The following is a 25,293-nucleotide window of genomic DNA, read 5'->3' as shown; positions in this document are numbered from 1 at the left end:
GTGCCGCACGTCGTTTATCACGTTTCATTATCCATTAAAGACAAGGCGCTGGGCCATGTGATATCGAGTGGCTTTGCTCCAGCGCTCCTGCACGTTGAACATTCGAGGCTAATTTAAAATGAGCCCTTCAGGCAGCCGGAAACGCACGAGTCATGACAGTTCAATAAATCCCTGCAGAACTAAACAGAAATAAAAAAAAGATTCGAGGCGAGCACGGCAAATGGGAAGCACTCCATGACTTTGTTGTTTGTTGTTTCGCCCCGCACAGAACTGTCATGGCACCAGTCACAGGGATCTATTTTAATCAACATCGTCTTGTTGTCATCGCGGCGTGATGCTCGTCGTGTTTTTGTTATTTTTTTCTACCTCGAAGACGAGCGGTTGCAAACACACACTCTGCTAAGCTTGTCAGATGTGCCGCTTGCGTCGTGACTTGACGCTGCATCTCAAACACGTTTAAAGTCAAATTATTTCCCAGACTGTTGCACGAATGAAGCTTCATGCTCATTACAATATCCCTCTCATTTGGATGTAAGCCAGACAACAGGCGCTCGTTTCTTTCCAACTTTGGGAGTAAGAAGTCGGTGTGAGGCTGTCGTTATTCTGCAGCTGAACTTTTAGTTAGTTCTGTGGTTGCAGTGTGCATGAAGAGCATTTAGCATAGAAGCTAACGCTGTGTGTTGACGTGCATGAAAAAACGAGGCTGTGATGTTGTGTCGTGAGGGAGGGGGGGGGGGGGGGGGGGGGGCGTGCCGGCCAACATAAGCAACAGAGACTAAACCACATCATGCACATGTACTGTACCAGCGTGACACATTTACACTGCGACAACTCAAACCTGACAGAGTCTGATTACAAGTATCTCATCAAAAACTCAGCGATAGAGCCACCAGACAAGTCCTGCTCGACGATATCACACGCCTGCACTGCTTGTTTGGAGTTAAAATAGCTGCCAGTGCAGAACGCAACATGTTCTTAAGTTTCTTAAATAATTATGTAAATTAAGGAAATTCAAACAATCTGCAATCCTAACTGGAGGGATGTGGACAAAACAAAACTTTGAAGAGCTTCATATTCAGCTGAAGAGAAACACTGATTGAAACTGTTTTTCACATTTTATTTTTTTTAATTTTATGGACGAATCGATTTGTCAAGAAGATAACAGAAAAGCATTTTGTGAATCGTTGGTTCTTCCTGTCTTCAGGGACAGCTGTTGTTTTTCTGCTGTCTGTTTAAACTTCCCTGCAGCTCTGTTGGAGTAACTTTTTTTTGTTTCGAGTTCGACTACTTTAAAAACACAGTTTCTGAATAAACTTGTGATACATGCACATTTACATCGACACAGTATAGCTGAAGGGAAGAATGTGAGACTTTTTGTTGCAGTCGATCTGAAACCAAAACAAACTGCTGTTTGTGTTGTTGGTCAGGCGACGCCTCCGGCCGCACACCTCCAGCATGTTTATTGCTCGAGCTGCAATCAACTGTGGTCTGCATTGTTGTGTTAGCCGCTAAATGTTAGCGCTTGTCATTTAGCTCGTAGCTTCACATTGCATGTAAACTTACTTGGAATGACACGTATGTGACACCGAAAGAAAAAAAGCTTCTTCCTCTCTCTAGTTCTTTTTATACACAAGGGGAGGAGCCGGCCGTCCCGTCCGTGTAAACACAGCACTGACAACAACACAGCCAGCAGGACTCCAGCTTCTCCCTCACTGGAGACAGTCAGGACTCACACACACATTCACACAGGACACACTGGAGTTATGATTTGTTGGTGTGTAAAAGAATCTAATTCTTGCTCGAAAGAAAGTGGACAGTCCGAGTAAACAAAGGTTGTCGGTTCCCATTAAAGCTCATTTTTCCATACTTCGATACCTTGGCCTTGTGCTTCCATTTTTCTGTCAGATTTTTGGACAAGGGCCAGTTGAAGTCAAGTTACTCTTAGTGTCCTCTTACGTACAAATCCTTCTCCATGATGAAACTGTCTCCCAGTTTGGGTGGAAATCAGGAAACTGGCAAGCACAAAGCCAAGACCTCAAGACAATTCAGATCCGTGCGGATGACCTGGACACCTGACTGAGAGCAGGGCTTTATCACCCAGCATCCAGTTTGGACCCCACTAATCCTCTCCTGACAGGAACGGGCCAAATCCTGTGATAGCTGCAGACTCAGATGTTCAAAAATAAAACGAGGACGATGAGTTCCCGATCCACATTTTCTTTCGGACATGCATGGCACACTTTGTTTTATCTATATATAGAGGTTAATTTTCTCATTTGCATCAAAAACCCTTCAGAGTTTAAAGATCTCTCCTTTGCAAAATGAACTTAATAAACAATGTGAGGACATTTTAATTAAACCAAACGATTTCCAAAAGCCTCCAAAGTCTCCCAGCTTTCCGTAACAACGGCTCATTTTCACACTCAACATCATTAATCCCACCAACAACGGCTCTAATGGGGGCTGGCTCATTTAGCTAACAGAGCTAAATGAACTCATTGGTTGCACTTCTCTTGAAGCCAGCACACATCCATCACACAAAGAAAAGCTTCACAACAGCTCCGAGACACAATCCCAGTAATGCGGGCCATATGTCAGCTTTCATTCACTGTTCATTCAATACATATGTTATCCATAACTGGGAAGAGCCATTTGGCACGATGCTGGGGCGATTTATTTCGGGAATATTTAAATTCGGAAGCAATATCCGGGATGGATGTGTTTTGGAAGCATGTGGCACCCAGCATGAATACGTAAATGTCTTTGAGATGGCTCGATGTGTCTAAGTGCTGGTTAAGTCTTTACACGTGTCTTGGGTGTTACGACATCCCACTGTCATACGGTTGATACATTCAAAGCAGAAAAAGGCAGCTTTAAGCAGCTGAGGTGAGATTTTACCACAACCGGAAAGAAATGGATGAATATTTCTCTTGCATCCATTTTTTGTGTGTTTTTTGTGTTTGTTTCCTTTTGGCTGCTGGGTGACCAGGTGGCAGGCAGAGGTGCAGCACACAACACGGGCTGGGGCTGCACTCCAGTATGTTGCGTGTCTTTCCTCTATCTGTCTTGACCTTTCCTGCTGTCAAATAAAAGCCGGGGTGTCCAGTGTGCTCTGTAAATTTAAAAATATATACTGTGCTGTCAGAGCACATGAGCCGCCTGTCCTCTCTCAGAGCCAACACCTTCAGCACACGAGCGTGTACAGACACGAGGTAGCTCGTCTTTCACTGTGCCGACAAAAAAACACACTTACTCCAAAACAATCTGTAATAATCAGAGTTCATCAACCCTACTTTGAGTTTTCTCTGATTAATGTTTGATGAACGTTTACTCACTGAACATGAACATTTAGCTGTTTTTGAACCCACCGTTGACCGTTTGAAGCCTGGCAACAATTTGGGATATCATTTTTGCTTGTCCCTAAAATTGCATTAACATGTTTGGTTTTTTTTAAAGATTGATTTGTTGGCTTCATTTTAAAGACGTGACTGTGGATAGAGTTGGAAATCAGAGAGAGAGAGAGAGGGAATGACATGCAGGAAAGAAGTCACAAATCAGATTTGAACCCGGGCTGCAAACTATTGCTTCTGTATATGCTCAACATTTAAACTTAAGGGGATTGTATTGTTTGGTTATATTCAGGAGACACCTTGAGAATACACATAAGAGATTGAATCGGGGGATTTTCAGTTTTGTTGGCCAATTCCAAGGATTTAAAGTATTCCATTAATTTCTGTTTAATGTCAGTTCCCTTTACTCGAGAAGGTTCAAGTTACTTTATTTTTTAATGTAGGTTAATTTGGTTGTAGGGAGAGTCACTTGTACTTAATAAAACACAGACATTACATAAAACATACAAAATGCAAATGCATGCTCTATTGAGGTCAGAGTAGTAAAAAACTGAAGTCATGTGTAAGTAATAAGCAGGCAGTGTAAAGGTCATTAATTAGTCACAGAAAGTCTGGAGTTATGTCTGGAGTCTGACTCTGGATTGTGTGTTGAATACGTTTAACTACAATTAGTGCAGAATAAAGGACGACGATGCTGTGAGAGCATTGCTGGCTTGAAAGACAGAAGCTGCTCGCTTCACTTGGAAGCATTTGGCAAAATCAATTCAGTTAATGTTATGGACTAAATGTGTGAAAAGCCCTTAGTTATCTTCACCTTTATTGACCTCGCCAGTCTTCAGCTGTGCACAATGTGACCAGCGCATGACCAGATGCAGGCGGCACTTGCTCTTGCTCTGATGATCAGTCTCCACCCAGGCAATCTGCTGGCACCATGGAAGATGCCACAGCGCATTAGCCGCAGTGTGACGGCATGTGGCGGCTCAGTGTGTGAAAGCCCTCCTCTGCAGGCCCCACAGGGCCACTGATACCCACGGTTGCTAACAGCTTTTGACTTGCAATTAGCCGGCCAAGTTTATCAGCAGCAATAGCCGCGGGAGCCGAAGCAGCACAGCAGCTCAGGCTCGTTTCTTTCTTTTTTTTTTTTCTTTTCAGCGTGTGTTGTGTGTTCCTGTGTTGTGTACTTGTGTGTTGGCTGTAGGGAAGAAGGGAGTACATGTCAGGCAGATGTTCTCCACTCACTCTAATAGAGCCGGCCTCGCTGTGATTAATCAAGGTGGCTGGGGTCATTGTGTTGAGCCACTTCTTCTTCTTTCTTTTTTCTGACTTGCTTGTATGACCGCCAGTGTTTGGGAGTAGTGAACAACATGTGCACGTTTTGCATTCGTTTGCTGTTGAGCTAGATTCATAATGTATAGTGATGTGAGCTGTTAAACTGCAAAAACTCAACGTTATGACAATGTTTACACTAAAACATCAATAAAACTTGGACTAAACCTATTTTAGACATTTTGTTGAGTTCTAACATCATCTAAAATATTTCCCGAAGTTTTAGGCAGAGAGAACTCCCATGATTCCCCGTGAGCCTCGACGTCATCTTTTGTTTTTGTAGTACTGATCGAGAGCCCCCTGGTGGCAGAATCTACATACTGTATCTTTAAGGAGAAATAATGATCCTTTTATTTTGTAGTCTGAGTCGTATTATTATTGCTAATGTGTTGCAGGCAGAACACAGTGTGTGGGGAAAAGGAGCTGAGCACGTTGGCTGTAAAGTCTTTGGGTATCTGAGGACGCTCCAGCTTCTCTTTAATCTCCACAATCAGACGTGGAATTCTCTGCATGTGCAGGGAATTAAAGCCAACAACGCTGTCATACAGTAAATGTTTTTTCTCAATTACAAACTCTCACGACAGTGATGATCTAACTGTGAACTGTGAAGAGCGCATACAAAATAAGGCCTTGGCTGTATATCAGTAATCTAAATAACTGAGTTGAAGCCAATTCTGACTGGAGGCAGACGGTATCGAAAGGGTTCCAAGAGTGGTTGGCGTTTGACTTTTTGTCTGACATCTTGTGGTTATTTGGCATCCCTTTTGCATTATCTGTTTACATCTCTTTTAACTCATTCCTCACAGCAGCAGCTTTAAATAACTCGTCGAGATTGCTCCCTTGTTTTCGGCTCTGCTGCATTTCAAAATTCACCCAGCGTGAAGCAACTCACAACGCTCGCTTGCTTACAAAGCGTAGCTCCTCCCGACACGAAGGTCCGCACACGAGCAGGTCGGCAGTGCTCGCCAAAGAGGTCAAACTTTTTACAATGGCTTTAACCAAACCGGAGGGAAAGACTGTCATGTTTTGAAGACCTTCCACCACCCACCCTTCACTCTGTCTGCATCGAGCGGGAATTCTATTACCCAGACCTCCGCCCAGTTATGATGAATTCCCAGCCCTGAGAAGACTGGCCAGCCCGACCTCCATTTGCGGGAGATTAGATCCTCTGATTACAATGCCAGCTACCTCCCACCACTAGATAAATCTTCCATGGGAGCCCAAAAGCAAAGCCCTCCAGATCCATTGCAGTTAATAATTTAGTGTTAGAGGGGACAAGTATTTATGATAATTCAGATGGAGCTGGAGCTTTCTGACTGGATGGGAAAGCTAAAGAATGGCTTTAAGTTAAAAATGGCATTTGCTGGGATTTAAATTTAGAAACGTCCATATATTGAGTTCATCCTCGGCTCTGTGACTGCTCCACAAATTATATCACATTACACGAGTGTCTGCAGAAAGGTGAAATGTGTGGATATGTTTATTAATGTGCCATGTAGGTGTTATGATCTAAAGTTCATGTGAAATGTCACACTGCTGTCAGCCTTCATGTGATATGAATTATGTGTTTGCCTAAAAGCTTCTGTTGGCATATTAGGCGTCTGTGTAATTGTTCATAGATCATTATGCGGAGGGCGGGCAGGAGGGCTGGTGGGGTGAAGACGTGCCTTGCATGCTTAATTTGCAGTGTACATGCTTAACGAACTCTGCGTTACTTAGGAGCACTAATTCGACATTCGGCTGCATAAAAGATGCAAATTAGATTAGAAAACAGCCCACAGCCTGCGAGCGCTGTTCAGCAGCAGTTCTTCCCCGCACCATGCCGTCTACACCACAGAGTCTACGGGTGGACTACTGTAAAAAGCTGCAGACTTTGGAGTCTCCGTAGATCAGGAAGAACAGGAAGCTCTGCTGGACCGTGGCTACATATTAACATATAGACTCATTTTCATAATGTTTTAATTCAAGTTACAAATTAAATAGTGATTCTGTTCCCTCTCATTTCTGGTGCTACTTAGTCATGATAGTAGTCTTGGTTTAAAATGCATAAATGCACTGTGCAGAGGCGGCATTGAGAATATTTATGAAAATGAAAGCTGTTGCTGGAAATGGCAGAAATTATACTTAAATTTCCTAATAAAGTGGAAGTGGAAACTTCCTCTTGGTCTTCCTCTTTTTTTTTTTAGTAGATTTCGACATGCTCCATATTTCTACCAAATTTCACATATGGAGCTGAAGTGAAAAGGAGGTGCCTTTAAGTTGAAGCTCAGCTGCAGGGCCCTATCAATTGAATTTGTCTCAACCAGGAGATCTATAAATATCGAACTTTTCACTCAGCCTGAGTCTTTGACAGAAAATCAAATTGCCTGAATGGGTTCACTCTGAGTAGACAGAAGGTTCGGGGCCTCGGAGCCCTTAAAGCAAACATTATGTTCCTTTTAGTGTGAAGCCTGTATGCTGCTAAGAAATCAGACAGGAAGTAGAAGGGAAGGTTGTCAAAGGCATTAAGTGAATCCTTTAAATCTGCTCTGAAACCTGCAGGAGGATTTTGGAGTGTTTGGGTTCAGGTTCAGCACCTGGCAGCCCGGTTCTGTACCCGACTAAATGTATCGCTACAGATTGTTTATGTGCCCTGAACTTTCACAAGCCTGACAGGTCCTTGATATTTGCTCCGCAGGAGGCATCAACCTTGAAATGCTGCATGATGAATTGTGACTGTGACAGCTGCATCCATACTGCGCCGTATATCATCGGCCATCGCTTAGATCCTCCAACCCGCTGACGTGACCATTACCATATAGATGGTCTGACTTGTGACCCTGATCTGTCCTAGGTGTCCATGAATTGCGACTATGTGTTCGTCAACGGGAAGGAGACACGGGGGTCCATGAACGCGAGGGTCATCTTCAGCTACGAGCACCTGAGCGCGCCGCTGGAGCTGACCGTGTGGGTGCCCAAACTTCCCCTGCAGGTGGAACTTTCCGACAACAACCTGAGCTTCATCAAAGGCTGGAGGGTTCCCATCCTGCCGGACAGAAGGTAAGGCCTAAGTGTGCTTAGAATGCTCGGCTCCTAATCCGACCTTCGGCCATCGCTCCCATCTGTTAAATGGATCGTGAGCACAAACGCTTGAGCCCAGTGTTTTAGCGTATTGTGCGGCGAAGCTGCTGATAGCTTCAGTGGTTTTAGAAACGCTCACGCTGATTGCTTTTGCTCGGCGTGAAAGAGACGGCTTCAATTGAATCTTTCAGGGCGAATGTGTCTGAGTACGCTGTGTTCTCTATCAGGAGTCCGTCTTCACACCGTACACTCTGTGAACACGATCTGTTTTTTTCTTTCTTTCTTTGCATCAGTCTGTTCCCACTTCTATCAAACTTTTGAATAATCTGTCCTGAGTTGACTTTTCTAACTTTCTCGTCTGTGACGTTTCATGACGAACACGTGCGATATGTGAAACCGGCTTCTCTGTTTGTTGGCGTGTGATGTTTTTTACTGATTAGCACTTATACGTAGGCAGCTACATTTGTGCCGCACTGAGACAATTTTACCAAGAAGGACAATAAAGTGTCTCTTTGCGTCTTGTCTCATCGTCTCTTTGCCTCTTGTCTCATCGTCTCTTTGCGTCTTGTCTCATCGTCTCTTTGCGTCCTGTCTCATCGTGTCTTTGTGTCCTGTCTCGTCATCTCTTTGCTTCCTGTCTCATCATCTCTTTGCTTCCTGTCTCATCGTCTCTTTGTGTCCTGTCTCATCATCTCTTTGCTTCCTGTCTCATCGTCTCTTTGCGTCCTTTCTCATCATCTCTTTGCGTCCTGTCTCATCGTCTCTTTGCGTCCTGTCTCATCGTCTCTTTGCTTCCTGTCTCATCGTCTCTTTGCGTCCTGTCTCATCGTCTCTTTGCGTCCTGTCTCATTGTCCCTTTGCGTCCTGTCTCATCGTCTCTTTGCGTCCTGTCTCATCGTCTCTTTGCGTCCTTTCTCATCATCTCTTTGCGTCCTGTCTCATCGTCTCTTTGCGTCCTGTCTCATCGTCTCTTTGCGTCCTGTCTCATCGCCTCTTTGCGTCCTTTCTCATCGCCTCTTTGCGTCCTTTCTCATCGTCTCTTTGCGTCCTGTCTCATCGTCTCTTTGCGTCCTTTCTCATCGTCTCTTTGCGTCCTTTCTCATCATCTCTTTGCGTCCTGTCTCATCATCTCTTTGCTTCCTGTCTCATCGTCTCTTTGCGTCCTTTCTCATCGTCTCTTTGCGTCCTGTCTCATCGTCTCTTTGCGTCCTTTCTCATCGTCTCTTTGCGTCCTTTCTCATCATCTCTTTGCGTCCTGTCTCATCATCTCTTTGCTTCCTGTCTCATCGTCTCTTTGCGTCCTTTCTCATCATCTCTTTGCGTCCTGTCTCATCGTCTCTTTGCGTCCTGTCTCGTCATCTCTTTGCTTCCTGTCTCATCATCTCTTTGCTTCCTGTCTCATCATCTCTTTGCTTCCTGTCTCATCGTCTCTTTGTGTCCTGTCTCATCATCTCTTTGCTTCCTGTCTTATCGTCTCTTTGCGTCCTTTCTCATCATCTCTTTGCGTCCTGTCTCATCGTCTCTTTGCGTCCTGTCTCATCGTCTCTTTGCTTCCTGTCTCATCGTCTCTTTGCGTCCTGTCTCATCGCCTCTTTGCGTCCTTTCTCTTCATCTCTTTGCTTCCTGTCTCATTGTCCCTTTGCGTCCTGTCTCATCGCCTCTTTGCGTCCTTTCTCATCATCTCTTTGCGTCCTGTCTCATCGTCTCTTTGCGTCCTGTCTCATCGTCTCTTTGCTTCCTGTCTCATCGTGCTGTATTGAGTTAAATCAAATCAAACCGTTTCTTCCTGTGTCGTGTCCTATCCTGTCATACTGGTTTTGTTTTTTTTGTCTCATCTCGTCTCATGCCTTGTCCCATCGTCCCAAACCAAAGTACCGTACCAGACGTCGATACGATAGTGTCATATCATATTCTCTGTTTACAGAATGAATCGGAACATAAACTGACTTTTTGTTGGAGAGGAAGAAACGCATCACTCCCCGCTAACAAAGACAGCCATGTTTATTCACACGAGAATGGAAGAGCACAGCTGACACACTTGCTAGTTTTCTGTCTTCTTGTTGTTTTTTTCAAAGTACACACGAGTTAACAGATTGATGAAGTGGTTAACAAGCAGGGAAAAAAAGAGGAGAGTGATATAACGAGCTTTATTCTGGGTTTTTAAAAAAAGAGAGCATCTTCCATTGAAAAGGTCAATCTCTGCAGGGATCCCTTTCACAATGTTATGTCAGACATTCAGAATAACAATGTGAGCCTGTCAGTGATGATCCACACGCACTCATCGGGTGCATCTCTCTGCAGGGATTGGAACCAATTTACACCTCCAAAACCTGCCGAAGCCTTCCTCCTCAAGAAGCACCACAACCCGTCTTCAGAACACAACAAGCTAGTTATTATCGGGAGCACTGACTGCCGTCGTTTATACCTAAGAACGTTTTTCCAAAAGGAACAGGAAGTGAGTGAATCACGCCTGCAGCATGTTTTCTTTGACAATCAGCTCATCAGTGAGGCTGAGCTGGAACATCCCGAGGATAAAAAAAAAAAACAGTAAAGAGGAAAAACAGGAGAAATGATTAAACAGGATCTGCTGTTGTCACACTTTCATGTGCATACTGTTTATATTGTTTTACTGGTCACGAGATATGTGCACAGTGCGTACAGGATTACATCCGGCGACGCCACTCTCAGAGTAGATGTTGTTCGACCAATCAATAGTGGCCTTGATGTGTGAACTGAGGGATTATGATCCGAGCTGTAAAAGTGTTCCTGTAATGAAAAGTATACCTTCTGAAGCACTATACTGTATGTTTGATGTCACAGCAATATCAAGGGCACATTTCCTCTCCGCTGTTTCCTTTTCTGCTAAAAGCAACAAAGTCAGCCTGCCGTAGCAGCCCATGCATTTTTTATTTAAGACGTCTGATTCGCAGCACACGTGTACCAGAGGACTCGTTAACTGAAGAGCACGGCACCCCGCAGTCTTACGCGTTTTACACACTAAAAAGCTGTCCAACCGTCTGCGTGTTATCCAGGATTCTTCATGTAGCTGCTTGTTTTTCCTCCAATTAGACGCTGATGTCTGAGGTACGCGGCTGAAATGCACTCTGCAAAAAAATGAGCCTCTCAAGTGCAAATGGAGCTGCGAGGCTGCTGTGTTTGTGTCGTAGCCATCTGAACCCATTCTGCACAACAGGTCCAAGACTCCGACTTAATTTGACTCTGAGTGCGCCCACAGTCGTGCTCCTCGGGATGAATGCAGGTTTGATAGATGATGATGTTTTTGGCGGGTAATTGGAGGTGTTACACTCCAGATGTAGTCGGAGTCTTAACGTCTGTTGACTCGTTATTTCTTGAAGCACCTGCCGTGACGCCGTAGTTTGAATTTCTGCGTGTTGCATCAAATCTCATTGAATAAGTTGTGCGACACATAATCAAAAAAGTCTCCCCAAGCCTTAAATAAAAACGTTCAGCGTTTCTCTAAAGAGTCACGTTTAACTCTCCAGGAGGAAGTCCTGTACGTGCATGTCGACTTCAGCCTCTGGAAGGAGACCGACGGCTGAGACGAGGAGTGAGACCGAGTCCAGCACAGGACAGGAAACACTGTCCATATAAATTTGGCTTGAAGGGAATATTTCTCCCTCCTGTTCCCGTGATAACAGTTTATATTTCTGTACAAAATGAGGCTCGCTCATCAGTCCTCATCCGTGTTTTTATTTTTTTATTTTGTTCACTTTTCTTCAGCAGTTGTATTTTCGATACGCCCTAAAGGTGATTGTGAACGCTGCTCATGAATCTTTTTAATTTTTGAAGATCAGGCCTCTCGAACGTTTGTGCATGTTTCAGTTTGTTTAGTTTCAGGGCTCCTCTGTTGTGCGTTTATCAGAGATTGCAGTGAAAACAAAAACAGGAGAACATGATGGTGATGATGGTGGAAAAAAAACATCTCATTTATGTGAAAATACGTCTTTAAACTCTTGTCTTCAGGTGAAAAGCTCCTGCGAGGAGTTTGTTGATGGATGTGAAACACTCAAATTCTGATGTGACCTTCAGCAACAACATTTCTTATTTCTACTGTTATTTTTAATGCCTGTAAACACCACAGGCTGTGGTGGGTGTCACACAAGGAGATTTACAGCAACCTGACAAAATAACCCTGTTTTAATATTTTCCAAGGCGATGAGTCCCAGTAAAACGTTTTTCACTGTAAAAACATCTCAGGATGAGATTTAGAGTTGGTGAACACAACTTCTTGATTTGAGAACTTTGAACTTTGATCCAACATCATTTAAAATGCAAACGATATTGAAATCCGCCTCCAAACCACAGCTTCCCAAACTGTTAGATTTTGTAATTTTTCATTTCCAACCTGCACATGTTGCTGGTTTAGAAGTGGTCTCTGATAGACAGGGATGTTTTGTTAGCTTAATGCTACACATAATGGAAAATGCTGTTAACTGGCTCACAGAATTAGCACGAGAACATTTTGCTAACACAGACATGTTTGACTTGACCAAATTCAACAGGAGACAGCATCCAATGAGAGGAAGCACAGATTTATTATTCTCATGTTTGAAACTGGAGGACGTAACGAGAAAATGAACGAGCCGTCGCCTCTCAGCATTCGAAATGAAACGGCTTTACATTCAGATAAAATGGCTCCGGTGGGAGATTGAGGTTGTTTGAGCCAGGACCCCGATGAATAATGTCGTCTGAGGTTAACAAACTTGAGCTCTTTAGACTGTTTCCACATTCTGGTCATGCATGGAGACGTGACAAACAGGCCTGTAACCCTTCATTTCAGAAATGTTTAATGGGAGCATTAACACTCACGCGGGTGAGCTGCTGTCGTCGCTGCTGGAGTACATCACCACTGACTCGATCCATTTTTACCCAAGCTGAATACAAATGGTGCGTTTAAGGACCTGCTTGAAGAATTAAGGTGTTTGGAATGACCCAGAGTGCTTGGAAAACATCTTGCATGGCATCGTTTCCTCACAGATCCACAATGGGCTATAATGGGCTTTGGATGGTTTATTATTCTGACATGCACAGTGTGTCTTATATCCCACTTTAGCGCCATTCATTCGCTTTATTCGTCCATTGTTACAGGCCCAGCTTATTAAAGCAGAGCACTTTGAATGAGGAATCACGTATCTGCTTTTATCAGATTTGTGAGCTGTTCAGATCTCGTTATTTTGAGCGCTGTTTGTCGTTTGTCCGGGGTTAAGCAGGCCCGAGGGTTTGCAGTCTGTTCCTTCAGGTGTAAACTCCTGCATAACAATGTTCCCTTTGTTATTCACGGAGCAACAAATATCAATAGGTGGGAAAGCAAATTGGCTTGGTTTTAAAGTTTGTTTCTCAAAAGAAGTTACCTCCACAGCTTCGCCAACGCATTTTCTATGCGTATAACGTCCCCCATGCCGTCATGAAAGCAGTAATCAAAGACCCCTTGTGCGCTATTTTAGGTTGTTGTGATTGGCACAAAGTCGGGCCGGAGGAATTCATTCCGATGCAGCTGAGGCATTTCTTTCCTTCATGCTGTCATTTGGATTTACCGTGTGTATGTAATTTTCTTCCCCCTGTAGTTCTTTGCAGCGCCGGGCGCTGCAGATGGAGACAGCTCCCATCATTCTTCATGGTGCCGACATCGGCCTATTAAAGCTGCTGATACCGACTAGACCGGCCATCCCACAGGAGTCTTTGTTTTTTAGGGATCTTCCTGCTGGAGGCGTCGGACACGTCCTTTGATGTGTGGAGTATATCATTTCTTTACTTTATTCTGGTCCTGTGGCTCCATCACAGCAGGCCTGACATTCACTCTGTGATCTCTCAATCTGAAATGCCTCAAATACTTCACTTAAAGGCCTCTCTTAAACGAGCATAAATACACCGATAAACACCGATTTTCATCTTCTCATGAAATGGATCCGTTCTTGCTCCAGGTTGTAGCTCTTGATTGATGGATTCAAGTTTGTTTGTGTTTTTTTATCTTGAAATTTGAATGGAGACAAAGTTTTGATGCAGAGCCAATCCTTCACTGTGGATTTAAAAATACAGCACATGTAATAGACTCGTATGTCATTCGTTGTGTCCAGACATGAAATGGAAGTCATCACATGTGACAACAGTACAAAGACGTCTCTCTCAGTGTCTTTAAGGGAGTTCTCTCACTTAAAACTCGCCTTGGTGTTTTGCCAGTTGCTTCACATTACGACACTGCAGCGAGCCCTCCAGTGTCACTTTGTCACTGTCGCTGGTTTGATGTGCTATCAGAGTACAGTGACTTAATACTAAGGGTGCAGAAAGTGTGATGTCAAGTTGGGACTGCATTTATAATTTGAGTGCAATAATATCACGTGACCACTGCTGGTGTTTAAAAAGGCAGCCGGTGGAAGTGAGAGTGCAAAAACCTGCAGTTCCTCGCGTGTCCACTTGAGGCAGGCTCCTAAGTCCCTTTAACACACATGTTAAAGTTTTCATACTGACAGCAGAGAGTGTACACAGCCTGGGTCAAACACAGAATTTGGTGTCATTAGCTCATTTCGTTTGTAATACGTCATCTGTCGTCATTTTAATAAGTCAAAGTGGTTTGAATAATTAGGGGTGGGGCTGATCTGATTGACAGGAGGCTCAGGCACCAGCTCTACTTCGCCGCCTGTTACGAGATGAACAGCATTTAGTGACTAAACAAGCTGTAGAGCTTTAAAGACCTTGAAGAGCATCGAGTCATCCTAATATCTGCACAGACGATTGTTAATATCAAACACGTTTCATATTTACAATCTGATATCCAGAGGGCAGCAGAACACACACTGTGTCAAGTTTAACAACACGATAGCCAATCAGAAAGCAAGCTGACGGAACAAGTTTGAACAACTGCAGCCAATCAATGTACAGCCACGACTCCTTCCTTATCGTTTTTATTCATAAACGTTCATCCATAAACGACCAATCAATGAATCACTCTTTGTTTGTGTGGCGAGATTTCTATCATTATGTTGTCATGTGGAGAGCTTCTTCAATGTAACATGAAGATAAAGAGAATCACAGATTTGGATTGAGAGTCAAAAGACGATTGAGTCCAAATGAACGTTTTCAAACAATAAATGTGAAATTATGTTTTTTATTCACTTGGGATTTATTTTAGGCCGAGCTAGTTTATCTGTCGAGACTTGACTTCAGAAGTCTTTCTGACGCCAGCGAGGTCACAACCACAACTCGGGTGTGAGCCAATGAGAAAGCAACGGTGACAGCTTCCTTCATCAGGGAGCGGTGCAGGTCGGCTGCTCTGAGACGTCGCGGAGGCAGAGGAGAGGATTTATGAGACGTCCTCTGAACTTTGAGGATTAACACTTGTTCTGGCAGAAGATAGCAGATTCTAAATGTCTCCACCTCTGTGTCACTGTGGTTTGTTTACAATTATAATGGAGGCACGATAAATGAGCCAATGTTTCCAAAGGCTGTCTCAGCGTTATAAATAATACACAAAGTAAAATGGGGAAATAACTTTCATATGCAAATGTTGCTTGTTAGTCATTTCAAACACACTCCAGTAACACCAAATTGCGATTATTTGCTTTTGACTTTGCTTAAGCTGCTTTCCTCTGTGATTGTTAGACTGAATTATTGTCTTTTCATTAACTCCTCTCAATCCTCCCATCGCTGCCTCGCTCTCTCCGGCTCATTTTCCTCCTCTCAAAATACCTCTCTGACTTCATAACACAACCTCTAACCTCTCTCGCTCCAACACTCGCCTCCTTAACTCTTTTATTTATTCCTTCCGTTGCAGTCTTTTCGTCCAACATCCCTTCACTTTTGCACTGTGACACATTCTGAATCTTCATGCACAGCATGCTCTTTGGCCTGCAGTGGGCCTTCGCTACAGTGCAGCAGAATTGCTCACTGGCTGCATTATCCAGAAACATGCTCTAAAAAAGGAAAGGACGTGTAATCGGGCGGGCAGCCCGTGTGCACTGAAGCTTCAGCTTGTACCTTTGTATCACAGACTCTAATAAGAACAGACAATATTCTTCTGGAGGAGAAAAAATATCAACCTTATTTTCAGGTGCAGACTCGGGAAGGTAAACTTTAACTGACCTGAGCCAGAAGTTGTGAAACTCCTTGACAGAGACAGAGTGTGAGTAACAGAGTGTGACGTCTACAGTATGCATCTGATGTGAAATTAACTGGCGTACACATATAAAGCAGCATGTCCATGTCCTGAAGCTACACTGTTCTCCTCTAGTGCATGCACAAGTGCACAGCATGAAGTCCAGACACCGTTAAAGACAGAACACAAATGTTGACTGGAGGAGGAGAGCGCCACATGATTAGATCTGAGATCAGGTTTAGTTCAGCTGTTCTGAAAAAGAAAACAGACTCAAACTTCTAACTCTGCTCGACTAACGAAACAGCGTGCGCTTGTTTTGTTTGTTTAAGAATATTGACTTGAAAGAATCTGGGATATAGTTTGAATGATGAGATGTGAATGGTAAATATTTTAGATAAACAAGAGGTAAATTTACTCCATAATAGATACAGCGACTCTCCTGCAAGAAATACTAACATTGGTTGAATCTGAAGCAGGTCATGTTGGTGGGTCATATATTCATGCTTTACGGGAATGCAGAATGGTTTTCCCGTTTTGGAACAATGCAGGACTTCCTCCATCACCTCAGCTGTGTCTCCAGGGGAATAAAGGTGCAGTGCACTATTTCAGATAAATACTTATTTCAACTTTCAACAGCTGGCTGAACAACATGCACTCAGATAATTCTTAGATTTTGGAAAGAACCAAAAAACCTTGATGATGAAAATGTGGAAAGAAGAATCAGAGGCACAAACGCTCCCTGCCAGGCTGTTGATGGTCTTTAGTGTGTTTGTCAGAACATCATAGGCTCTTCTTCTGGTCATGCACTGATGATACTCTCTGCATTGTTGGATCTCATTTCTGTTGCCCAATTTTTGTCTATTTTGTTTCCTGCCTGTTTTGATGTTTAGTCTTGATACAAACGTTTGCTTGTATAATTGTTTGCTATTCAAATGGTGTCATAAAAATCAATGAAGTATTAAAAAAAAAAAAGAATATTGACTTGATCTCCCTTTGGACAGTTGAGACAGATCAATATTAGGTTATTTATCCTGAAGTGTAAGAACGGTTCTATAATCACAGTTGTTGCTGCTGTTTGTGTTGCTACATGCAGGATTAATGCAAAGTGTTGTTGTACTGACTAATACAAGCAGACAGTGGCTTCCCACCTCTGCAGCTTTTATCTAAAGTCAGGGAGCAACTTCTATAGTGTTTCCATGCTGTTGAATTATACATAGTGACTTTGCCACATTGTCTTAAACCACACGGTGACAGCGAGCGACTTTCTTATTCATCTTTAAGTAGCACAATTCATCCATCCGTACAAACAGAAGCGTTAAGTCCATGACCCGAGTTTGATCAGAGTGAAAGAGGTTCACGAGGTGACGTTATCGCTGCTTGAATGAATAACGACATGCAGGTGAGTCCAATGAGCCACGAGAGCCTCATCGGAGGCCTTTTTTACACCTAAACATCGTATAAAACTAGCGGTGCAGATTTAAAAGCAGAGCAAAGTGCTAAAGCATTGGTGGGAATGATGAGGTGTGGAAAGTTGAAATGCGAGAATAAATGAATAACCTTTCCAGTACTCGGGATGCAACATTGCCTCTTGCAGTTGAGGGAGCGGTTCCACAGCGTTTATGAGACCTTGGTGAAGAAGTGCTCAGCCTAATCGGACCTCTTCCTTGAATCAATGGATGAGCAATACGTATATATATGTATTTATATATATATATATATAAATATATATACTTTGTGGGTGGCTGACAGGTCCGCTGCATCTCCTGAATCTCAAGTTGTTCACAGAGTGAATTCAAAGCACAGATTAAGCAGTGGAGTGCGTTTTTAGTGGGAACTGGCAGATTGTCAAACCTGCTGGGGGAAGTTGGGGATCTCAAACATTTGGTTGTAGAGCAGATTGCGCTCGGCAGGAGATGCACCTGGCATGTTTAACCCCGCCGCCCAGGACTCCTGTGAAATAAGAAGGGCAGTAGTCCAACTTTTCTGCCTTCTCCAGCCTGTCATCCCTCTCCATGCTGGCTCTGAGGACTTTTTCCTCATCGCCACTACATCAGAAGAGATAATGGGATGGATCTGTGTGGAGTGATGCCGAGTTTCTCATCAGTGTTATGATGTCAAATTATGAAATGAGTGGGGACCCTTAAGAACAGAAGGCACAAATTGAGATGTAGCATCATGCCACAGTGCTGGGAGTAATTTAGCAGCAGCTGCTCAGTTTAAAAGAGTGACAAGTTGTGATTGGTGATCGTTTCAAGTTTTTAAACATTTTCATAAAGGGTGCTCAATCTTTTCAGTGGCTCATTCCAGGCTATTTTGCCAAATCTTGGCTAATGAGTTGAGCCTCTGAAGTTTCTCACTCCAGTTGCCTTTTTGCAAGAAAACTCAACAGCTGACACTCTTGAGTTCACGAGTGGTTTAGGACAGTACTGCTGGCCCCGCCCACTCAAGGACACTGTCCATTATGGCGAAGTATCCAATTGAAGGGCAAGATGGCCAAAGAAAAGTTTTGTTTTGGTCTGAGATGTTGGCGCTCAAAGGCCACATCGACTGGACACGTACTGGGAAAGTCGCTGATTGAACTTTCCATGTATTTTCTTTCCACTGAATTGATTTCCCCATCTCTCTTTCTCCCCAAGGAGCACCAGAGACAGCGACGCAGACGAGGAAGACGACGAGCGCCGTGTTAGTCGAGGATGCACCCTGCAGTACCAGCGGGCGTCGGTCAAGGTGCTGACCCAGTTCCACACCACCTCCACAGAGGGGACCGACCAGGTCATCACCATGCTTGGGCCCGACTGGCAGGTGGATGTGACAGACCTGGTCCAGGACTCCCTGAAAGTGGCCGACCCCAGAATAGCTGAGTTGGTGGACCGGACGGTGTTGGTGGGTCTGGAGCTGGGATCCACTGTGCTGAAGGTAAAACTCTCTACAGTCTTTCTGTAAATGCTGATCATTAAACCAGCAGTGATGAATCGCCCGTCTTGTGGAGACGAATGATGTGTCGGAGTGAGAAGCGAAACAGGAAGACGTGGTGTTCCTTAAAGCTTCCCTCCACAGTCACCTCGCCAAATGAAAATGAGCCAAAGAGATGAGGGGAGGAGATTGTAAACGCAGAGATCATTACTCTTGCTGAGTTTGCAGCTGCTGTTGGTGGCCAAAGAAGGTTGTTCTTCTGGAGATTGAGATCACGGCTGGATTGAAAGATAAAACAGGTTTATTGCTGTGTTTTGTTTTTTAGCTTTTAGTCTGCGTATCCTTTGATAACGGCGGCATTGTATTCACTAAAACATCTCGCTTCAAATCAAATAGTCGAAATGGATAAACAAAACAGCGATAGGTCTGCTTCAACTTGGAATGAGTTCAGAGTGGACTTTGGACTTTTAAAATGTAAACATTGGAAGCCAAATAATACACATAACTCTGAGTTAAACATGAGACTACAGACATGATGGGTCTGCAGTGGATTAAACTGACCACCGGGGTTAACTGAAGGGTTAAGTAGTGTAAACTAATCGTAGAAAGGTCTGCGTGGAATCAAAAATGAAGGTAAATCCAATCAGTCCAAGTACATTCGACCTTGGACCCACTTTCTTGGCTAGTTAGGTCATTTTGGAAACATTGTGATGCAACGAAAACAACGTCAGACTGGAAAAGAAGTTGTCCAACAATCAGAAAGTTCCAAAACAAGCCAAGTTTTTATCTCAATTTTCTTCAGCATGGGCATCCAAAATCTGCCCCCCAGATCTTAGAAATATATTTTGAGTGTATTTACAGAATGACCGATGAACATAACATTTTTTAACATCTTAAAAAAAAGATTGATGTTTGAATTTTAAACAGATTTGGACTGTTTTGGCACAAGACCCTCTCTGTCTCTCTGTAAGTGTGAGCCACTGTTGATGTCCACTTTGTGACATGGGGCGCATTTAAATGCATCAGCCGAGACAGGTTCAAAAGGCCTTATAAAGGAAGCGGCACAAAGTTATGGCTCCCGGGCAGTGATTTACAGACGCTTCACTGGTCATTTATGGGAGCGGAGAGAAGTAACGGTTGGTGAGGGTGTTGATCGCCATGACAGATCAGAGTTTCAGCCTGTCAGGGGAAAGAATAGTTGCCTGATGGATGCGTCTGATGATGGAGAAAAAGAGGAGAACGATATAAGTTGCCAATCCATCATTTAAAATGAGCAATAGATCATTTGTAATCTGTTGAAGGGTATGAATAATTATACATCCATTTACCACAAGAAGGAGCTTGCCACACTGGCTCATAGTGATTGTAAACAAATAAATTTAATTGAATGAATTCATCCATCAAACAGCGTTATGTCGGAATGATCTTGAACAATATGGCAGAGCTGGTGTGGAGATGTAGGATTACTCAACACAAATGGAGCTGCTTTACAGTGATCTAAAAGAAAGTCCTTGTAAAGCTACATGTTGGATAACGTTTACTGTCGGGCGCCGCAGGAAGTAAGTTAGCCTTGGGGTTGGTGGTTCTGCGGTTAACACAAGCTTAAGAGATGTTTGCAGTTTTGTTGAATGGCGTCGAACACGTCAGTGAATTCCCCCACTTTTGAATTTAGAATCTTTTACGGATCCTTAAAAAGTTGGTTGCTATTTGGAGTTACATGTCGACACAAAGTCTCCTGCAGGATTAATTTTCGGCAAAGATCAGGCCAATAAATAAATCATTTAATAGGCTACGGTTTAGCTAGCTAGTTAAACCTACAAGTTAGCTTGTCATAGACCTCCTGATAGTGTTGGTGACTTTGAAGGCACCAAGTTTGTAAATTTCTTCATTTGCAAGATGAATAAAGGACTATCTTATCTTAGCTATGCGACCACGTTTTAGTTTGCTTGTAGCGTAGCATTAGCTTTTTACTTCTGTCGGCTACATTAGCTCTTTGAGCATTATAACAGTGGTGTTCATTTGTGAAGATTATTTTTCTGAAATAAACTCAAAAGCATAATAAACGCTCGTTTGCCACAGAGCTTATTTTCTGCAGGGATCCAAAATCCAATGTAAAAATCCCTTGTTGTTTCAAAAGACCCCGTGGTGACGCTAACTTCCGGCTTGGCCTACAAAACCGTCTTTTGTTTTTTCTCTCTATAGTGACCATTTTTAGATTAGGATGCTAAAGTTGGCTTGTAAGAACACAAAGTACAGCTAAGGTACGAGTAATAATCATGTGGAAATTGGGATCACAAAAGTTATCAGGATTCATCCTCTGGTCACGCTGAATGCAACAAACTGTTGTGCAAATACGTGACGTGGGGATCGAGATAATCTGTGACTCAAATGTTTATGAACCCTTTCGGCTTCATGACTGTGTGCACATTTCAAATCCCGGGTTGATAGAACTGAAGTCAGAGAATCATTAAAAACCATTACGACGCCTGTGTAACGTTTCACAGCAATCCATTCACTGCTTACATTTACCAACCAAAAAGCAAACGCTGAAATCCCGAGAGACCGTCGACATGGCTAATGAAAGTAAGGAGAGTTTATGTGTATTTACAGGTGGATGCCGTCCCTCATTTTCTCCATCATAAATCACAGTTACCAGCAGGCTATCACTGCATTAGGGTCAAATGATTAGTGGTCACTGAGTCCAAATTGAAACTCCAGCTGCCTCAGTCCCTGCAGGTATGGACGCATTAATGGAAATGTGCAGGGCAAATTAAAACACCTTAAACTCTCATCTTAAAACGGATCTCTGCAGACTCTCTGAACAGTCAACTTCACCGACTAACGGCTTACAAAACTCCTTTGACAAAGCAGCTATGGTAAGAGATCCCCCGTCAGCAGAGCCTATTTAACATTGAACAGTGAAAACGATTATGCAGACTCTCTGAAGATGAACAGCACACAGCTCAACAATGGCCCTCTTGCTGAAAGTCGTCATCTGTCGGAGGATTTAAACGAGTCGTCAGAGACTGATTCAAATTGTCCACCAGCTCATGAATATGGACGAGAAAAACAGCAGCTTTTGTCCACTCCACACAATATTCCAGACGTTCATTTGATTTCCCTCTCATTGGAAGGAGGGCTGAGGATTATTCCATGAATTATGAAGTGTTTCTATGTTAATTTGGACAGCTCTGTTAAATTTAGACGCACAGAAAAACAAGAGATGTGAGGTTAGGAGTTGACAATATAAAGATGGCAGAGCTCAATTATTCCGTGTAGGGTCCGCTTATGTTCTTTGATTATATCGTAGCGTGTCGACTTTCTAAGAATTTACAGAACCTGAGGGGAGTTTGGGGTTTATTTCCGAGGATTACTGAACAATGAGCTGCTTCCCAGTGTGGAAAGCTCAGCTTGGAGAGAAACCAGTGCCAAGCCTCTGAGACATTATTTAATTAACGTCTGCAAACATGAACCGCTCTTCCAGAGACAGACTGCAGAACAGAAATATATTTGAGTGTAATCTACAGAATCTTTAATCTTACAGTTCAATATTTATCATTTGGAGTATTAACACTTTGAAATATATATTTCCACAGTGGGATCTCTGTTTAAATGTTAACTTTTCTGAATAACTTATAGTAAAAGCTCTTAGTGGCATCTAGCGGTGAGTTTTGAACTAACAAAGCTGCTGTCCATCAATTGTTCTAACTTAAACACCTACGAAGGAAATGCTCTGTTATGTGTATTTAAACATCTAAGACTCATCCGTGGACATATTACACCCTCCGATTATCCGGTCCTGCAGGAATTGAGTTGATAAACCGTTGTGGTCCACTGGGGTCTTAATGCATCGGTCTCACTTTCAGGTCGTCCGCCAAACAGAAAGGGCTTTAAGTCCTACATGGGGTAGGAATCAAAGGAAACATTACTCTGTACAAGAACCAAAGGTTGAGTTCAGTAATGATAAATCTGTTTAGCTTAATGGCCCTGTAGTCCGGCTGGTGTCGCCTCATGTTGGCTCAAATGAACTTGCATGCATAAGAAGCTTGTGAAAGACAGTATCAGTTAAAAACGTCCAACATCATTAAAGAAAACTGTCAACAAAAGTATTATTCACGATTCAGAAAGAGAGCTTGAGCATCAACCGTGATCTGTTTCTCTTGTGGACTTAAGTGACAGATCAATTAAGTCTGGTTACGCTTTGACTTGTACACGCTCCGGCCTTCGTCTCGTAGAAATGATGGGCATTTTTCATTATGCCTTCCATCAGTGTAATGAACGCTGACGAGCGCAGAGACGTATCCGGGCCTCTTCATGCTTGTTTGCACAAAACTCAAAGTGCGTCCACTCCAAAAAGGAATGAATGATGAAATACAAATGTAATACCGCTCGAAATGCTGGGAGGAAAAAAAACTCAAATATGACCCTCGAGTTTAACTTTCAGGCACTTACACAGAACCACGGCCATATGGAAGAGGAAGTGGGTGCAACGGCAGCGAAATAAACCTCGACTTCCTCTCCTGCAGCGCCAGCTGTCCCTCAACAAGTTGTCCCGTTTGAAACGCAACAATCCGCCTCGTGTCCCTGTCTTCGTCTCACCCATAAAACCGACGCTCTCGTGGGGGACATATTCAACATTATCAGACGAATACGGAGAGACGGACGTGAATAATCGCCTGTGTGCGAGCAGAGACTTTACATAACGTGATGAACAGATGCTTCAGAAAGCTCTCTACACAGTGACTACGTTTACATGCACACCATATTCCTGTTTTAATCGGAATAATAACAATATCCTGATTCTGAGGAGTCATGTAAACATGTTATTCCATTCATCATAACCCGATTAAGCTCATTTTCTGATTTATTAAAAACTCCTGACATTTGCCTCAATCAACGCGTCAGCCGGAAAACGCTCCCGAACATGCCACTGTAAGGATGTGTCTCCGCCCCTAAGATGACGTGTTGTCATGACGATACTACAACTACTGCTGAGGTTTATTCCAAATGTGCGGATTAACATGTAAACAGGAATATTCCAGCACTCTGCAGGGCGTGTGATCACTGGTGTGAGTGAGTGAGGCCTTAATGAATGTTGATGCATGCAGTTTATCAGGCATCAAACATTATTCCTGACGCTGTTAACCAGAATATTTGAAAACATGGAGGATTTGGTGAAACCATCAGGAGTGCAAAGCTCCTTTTTGAATGCATATATTCACATAAGTTATATAATTAACTCTCCATTTTCTTCAGTGATTATATTTAGAGATTCTGACTCTAATGTGTATATTAGATTATGTTATGTTATGGGTGGAACTTTCACTGCTTATTTACTCAACAAACCTCCAGCTGATGTTTTCATATTTATGTCTGACTGAACAGTGTTTAAGAATCTATAAATAGAAACAGATTGTAATCTTCATAAGTAGCATGAAAAGCAAACTTTTGTTACCTTTAACCTCAAAACATGGAGTGCATCTTGAAACCAGTGAGACCAATATACCAGTATAGCATAGCATCATCCAATCCAATCCAACTTTATTTAATTAAGCACTTTCAAACAACCACAGCTGACCAAAGTCCAATAAATTAACAAAAAGTTAAAAAAGGCATAAAACACAATAATTAATCATGACTGCAGGTGAGACAGCTGCATGTTCATCTTCATCATTATTGATGGTTTCTCTATTTAAAACACTTTTCTAAAGGCTTTAACCTTTAGTCCTTTTCACAAATAAATTATGTTTTTAAAGGAACACATTTGACTTTACTACGTGCTAAAAAAAAATAAAAAATAACCTTTTTTTTTTTTCATTTCCAGTTTCCACTTCGAGAGGATTTCCAGCTGCGTGATTTTTGTGTGTTTCTCTCTTACAAACAAAGATAAAACAACAGCCTGTGCCTTCACATTTCACCGGTCCCAAGTGGCTTCGAGGAAAAATGTGCAGCACTGCCGGGATGCTCGGTTCATGCAATGTCAGATTCTGTTTGATAAGATTTCCCACCGGTCTCCCAATCAGACAGGAGACATTATTTTTAGGCGTATATTTTGAATATACAGTGTCTCAATTAGTTAGACGAACATCCGTGCACTGCATTCATCTTCCTGATCAAGATGTGTTTTTGCATTAACTCAAAACGTCTCTCATAATCTCTGAAGGTTCAAAATGCCTCCTTCTGATTCACGCGCTGTAACACCACATGACTTTGAGTGTTACGACTCGAGCAACATACAGATATAATCTTGTGTTTGACGCTGCTCACTGAGCAGGCGGCAAAGAAAACTACATGTAGCGTCTCCTCAGGCTCGGCACAAAAGTTGCACTAAAACTCACCGCAAAGACTACGGCTCAATTAAATCAATATACCAACAGCTAACAGACGACAAGCATGCTGAGGAACACAAAATAACACAATGATTAAAGGATGGAGGGTGATAAAAGGGGAGGCGGCAAAACAAATATATGACAACAACCAACGAAGAAGAAAACAAAAGGCTGCGGACTACAAAATTAGACTTAACAGACGGTA

General features: G+C 42.9%; 1 protein-coding gene across 2 annotated transcripts in view; it reads left to right on the top strand.

The window, feature by feature from the left end:
* The window catches only part of tmem132e (transmembrane protein 132E), a 335,032-nt gene that overhangs the window by 295,512 nt on the left and 14,227 nt on the right, over positions 1–25,293 (top strand). For both annotated transcript variants that reach the window (XM_079355808.1, XM_079355807.1), the window contains exons 6-7: positions 7,510–7,715; positions 18,483–18,762. In XM_079355808.1, coding sequence (XP_079211934.1) covers positions 7,510–7,715; positions 18,483–18,762 — 486 coding nt within the window. The remainder of the gene's footprint in view (positions 1–7,509; positions 7,716–18,482; positions 18,763–25,293) is intronic.

Source organism: Symphodus melops (genome assembly GCF_947650265.1).
Source record: "Symphodus melops genome assembly, chromosome: 11".
In the NCBI taxonomy this organism is placed as follows: Eukaryota; Metazoa; Chordata; class Actinopteri; order Labriformes; family Labridae; genus Symphodus; species Symphodus melops.
The sequence above is the reverse complement of the archived record's forward strand: the minus strand, read 5'-3'. Positions and strand labels throughout refer to the sequence as shown.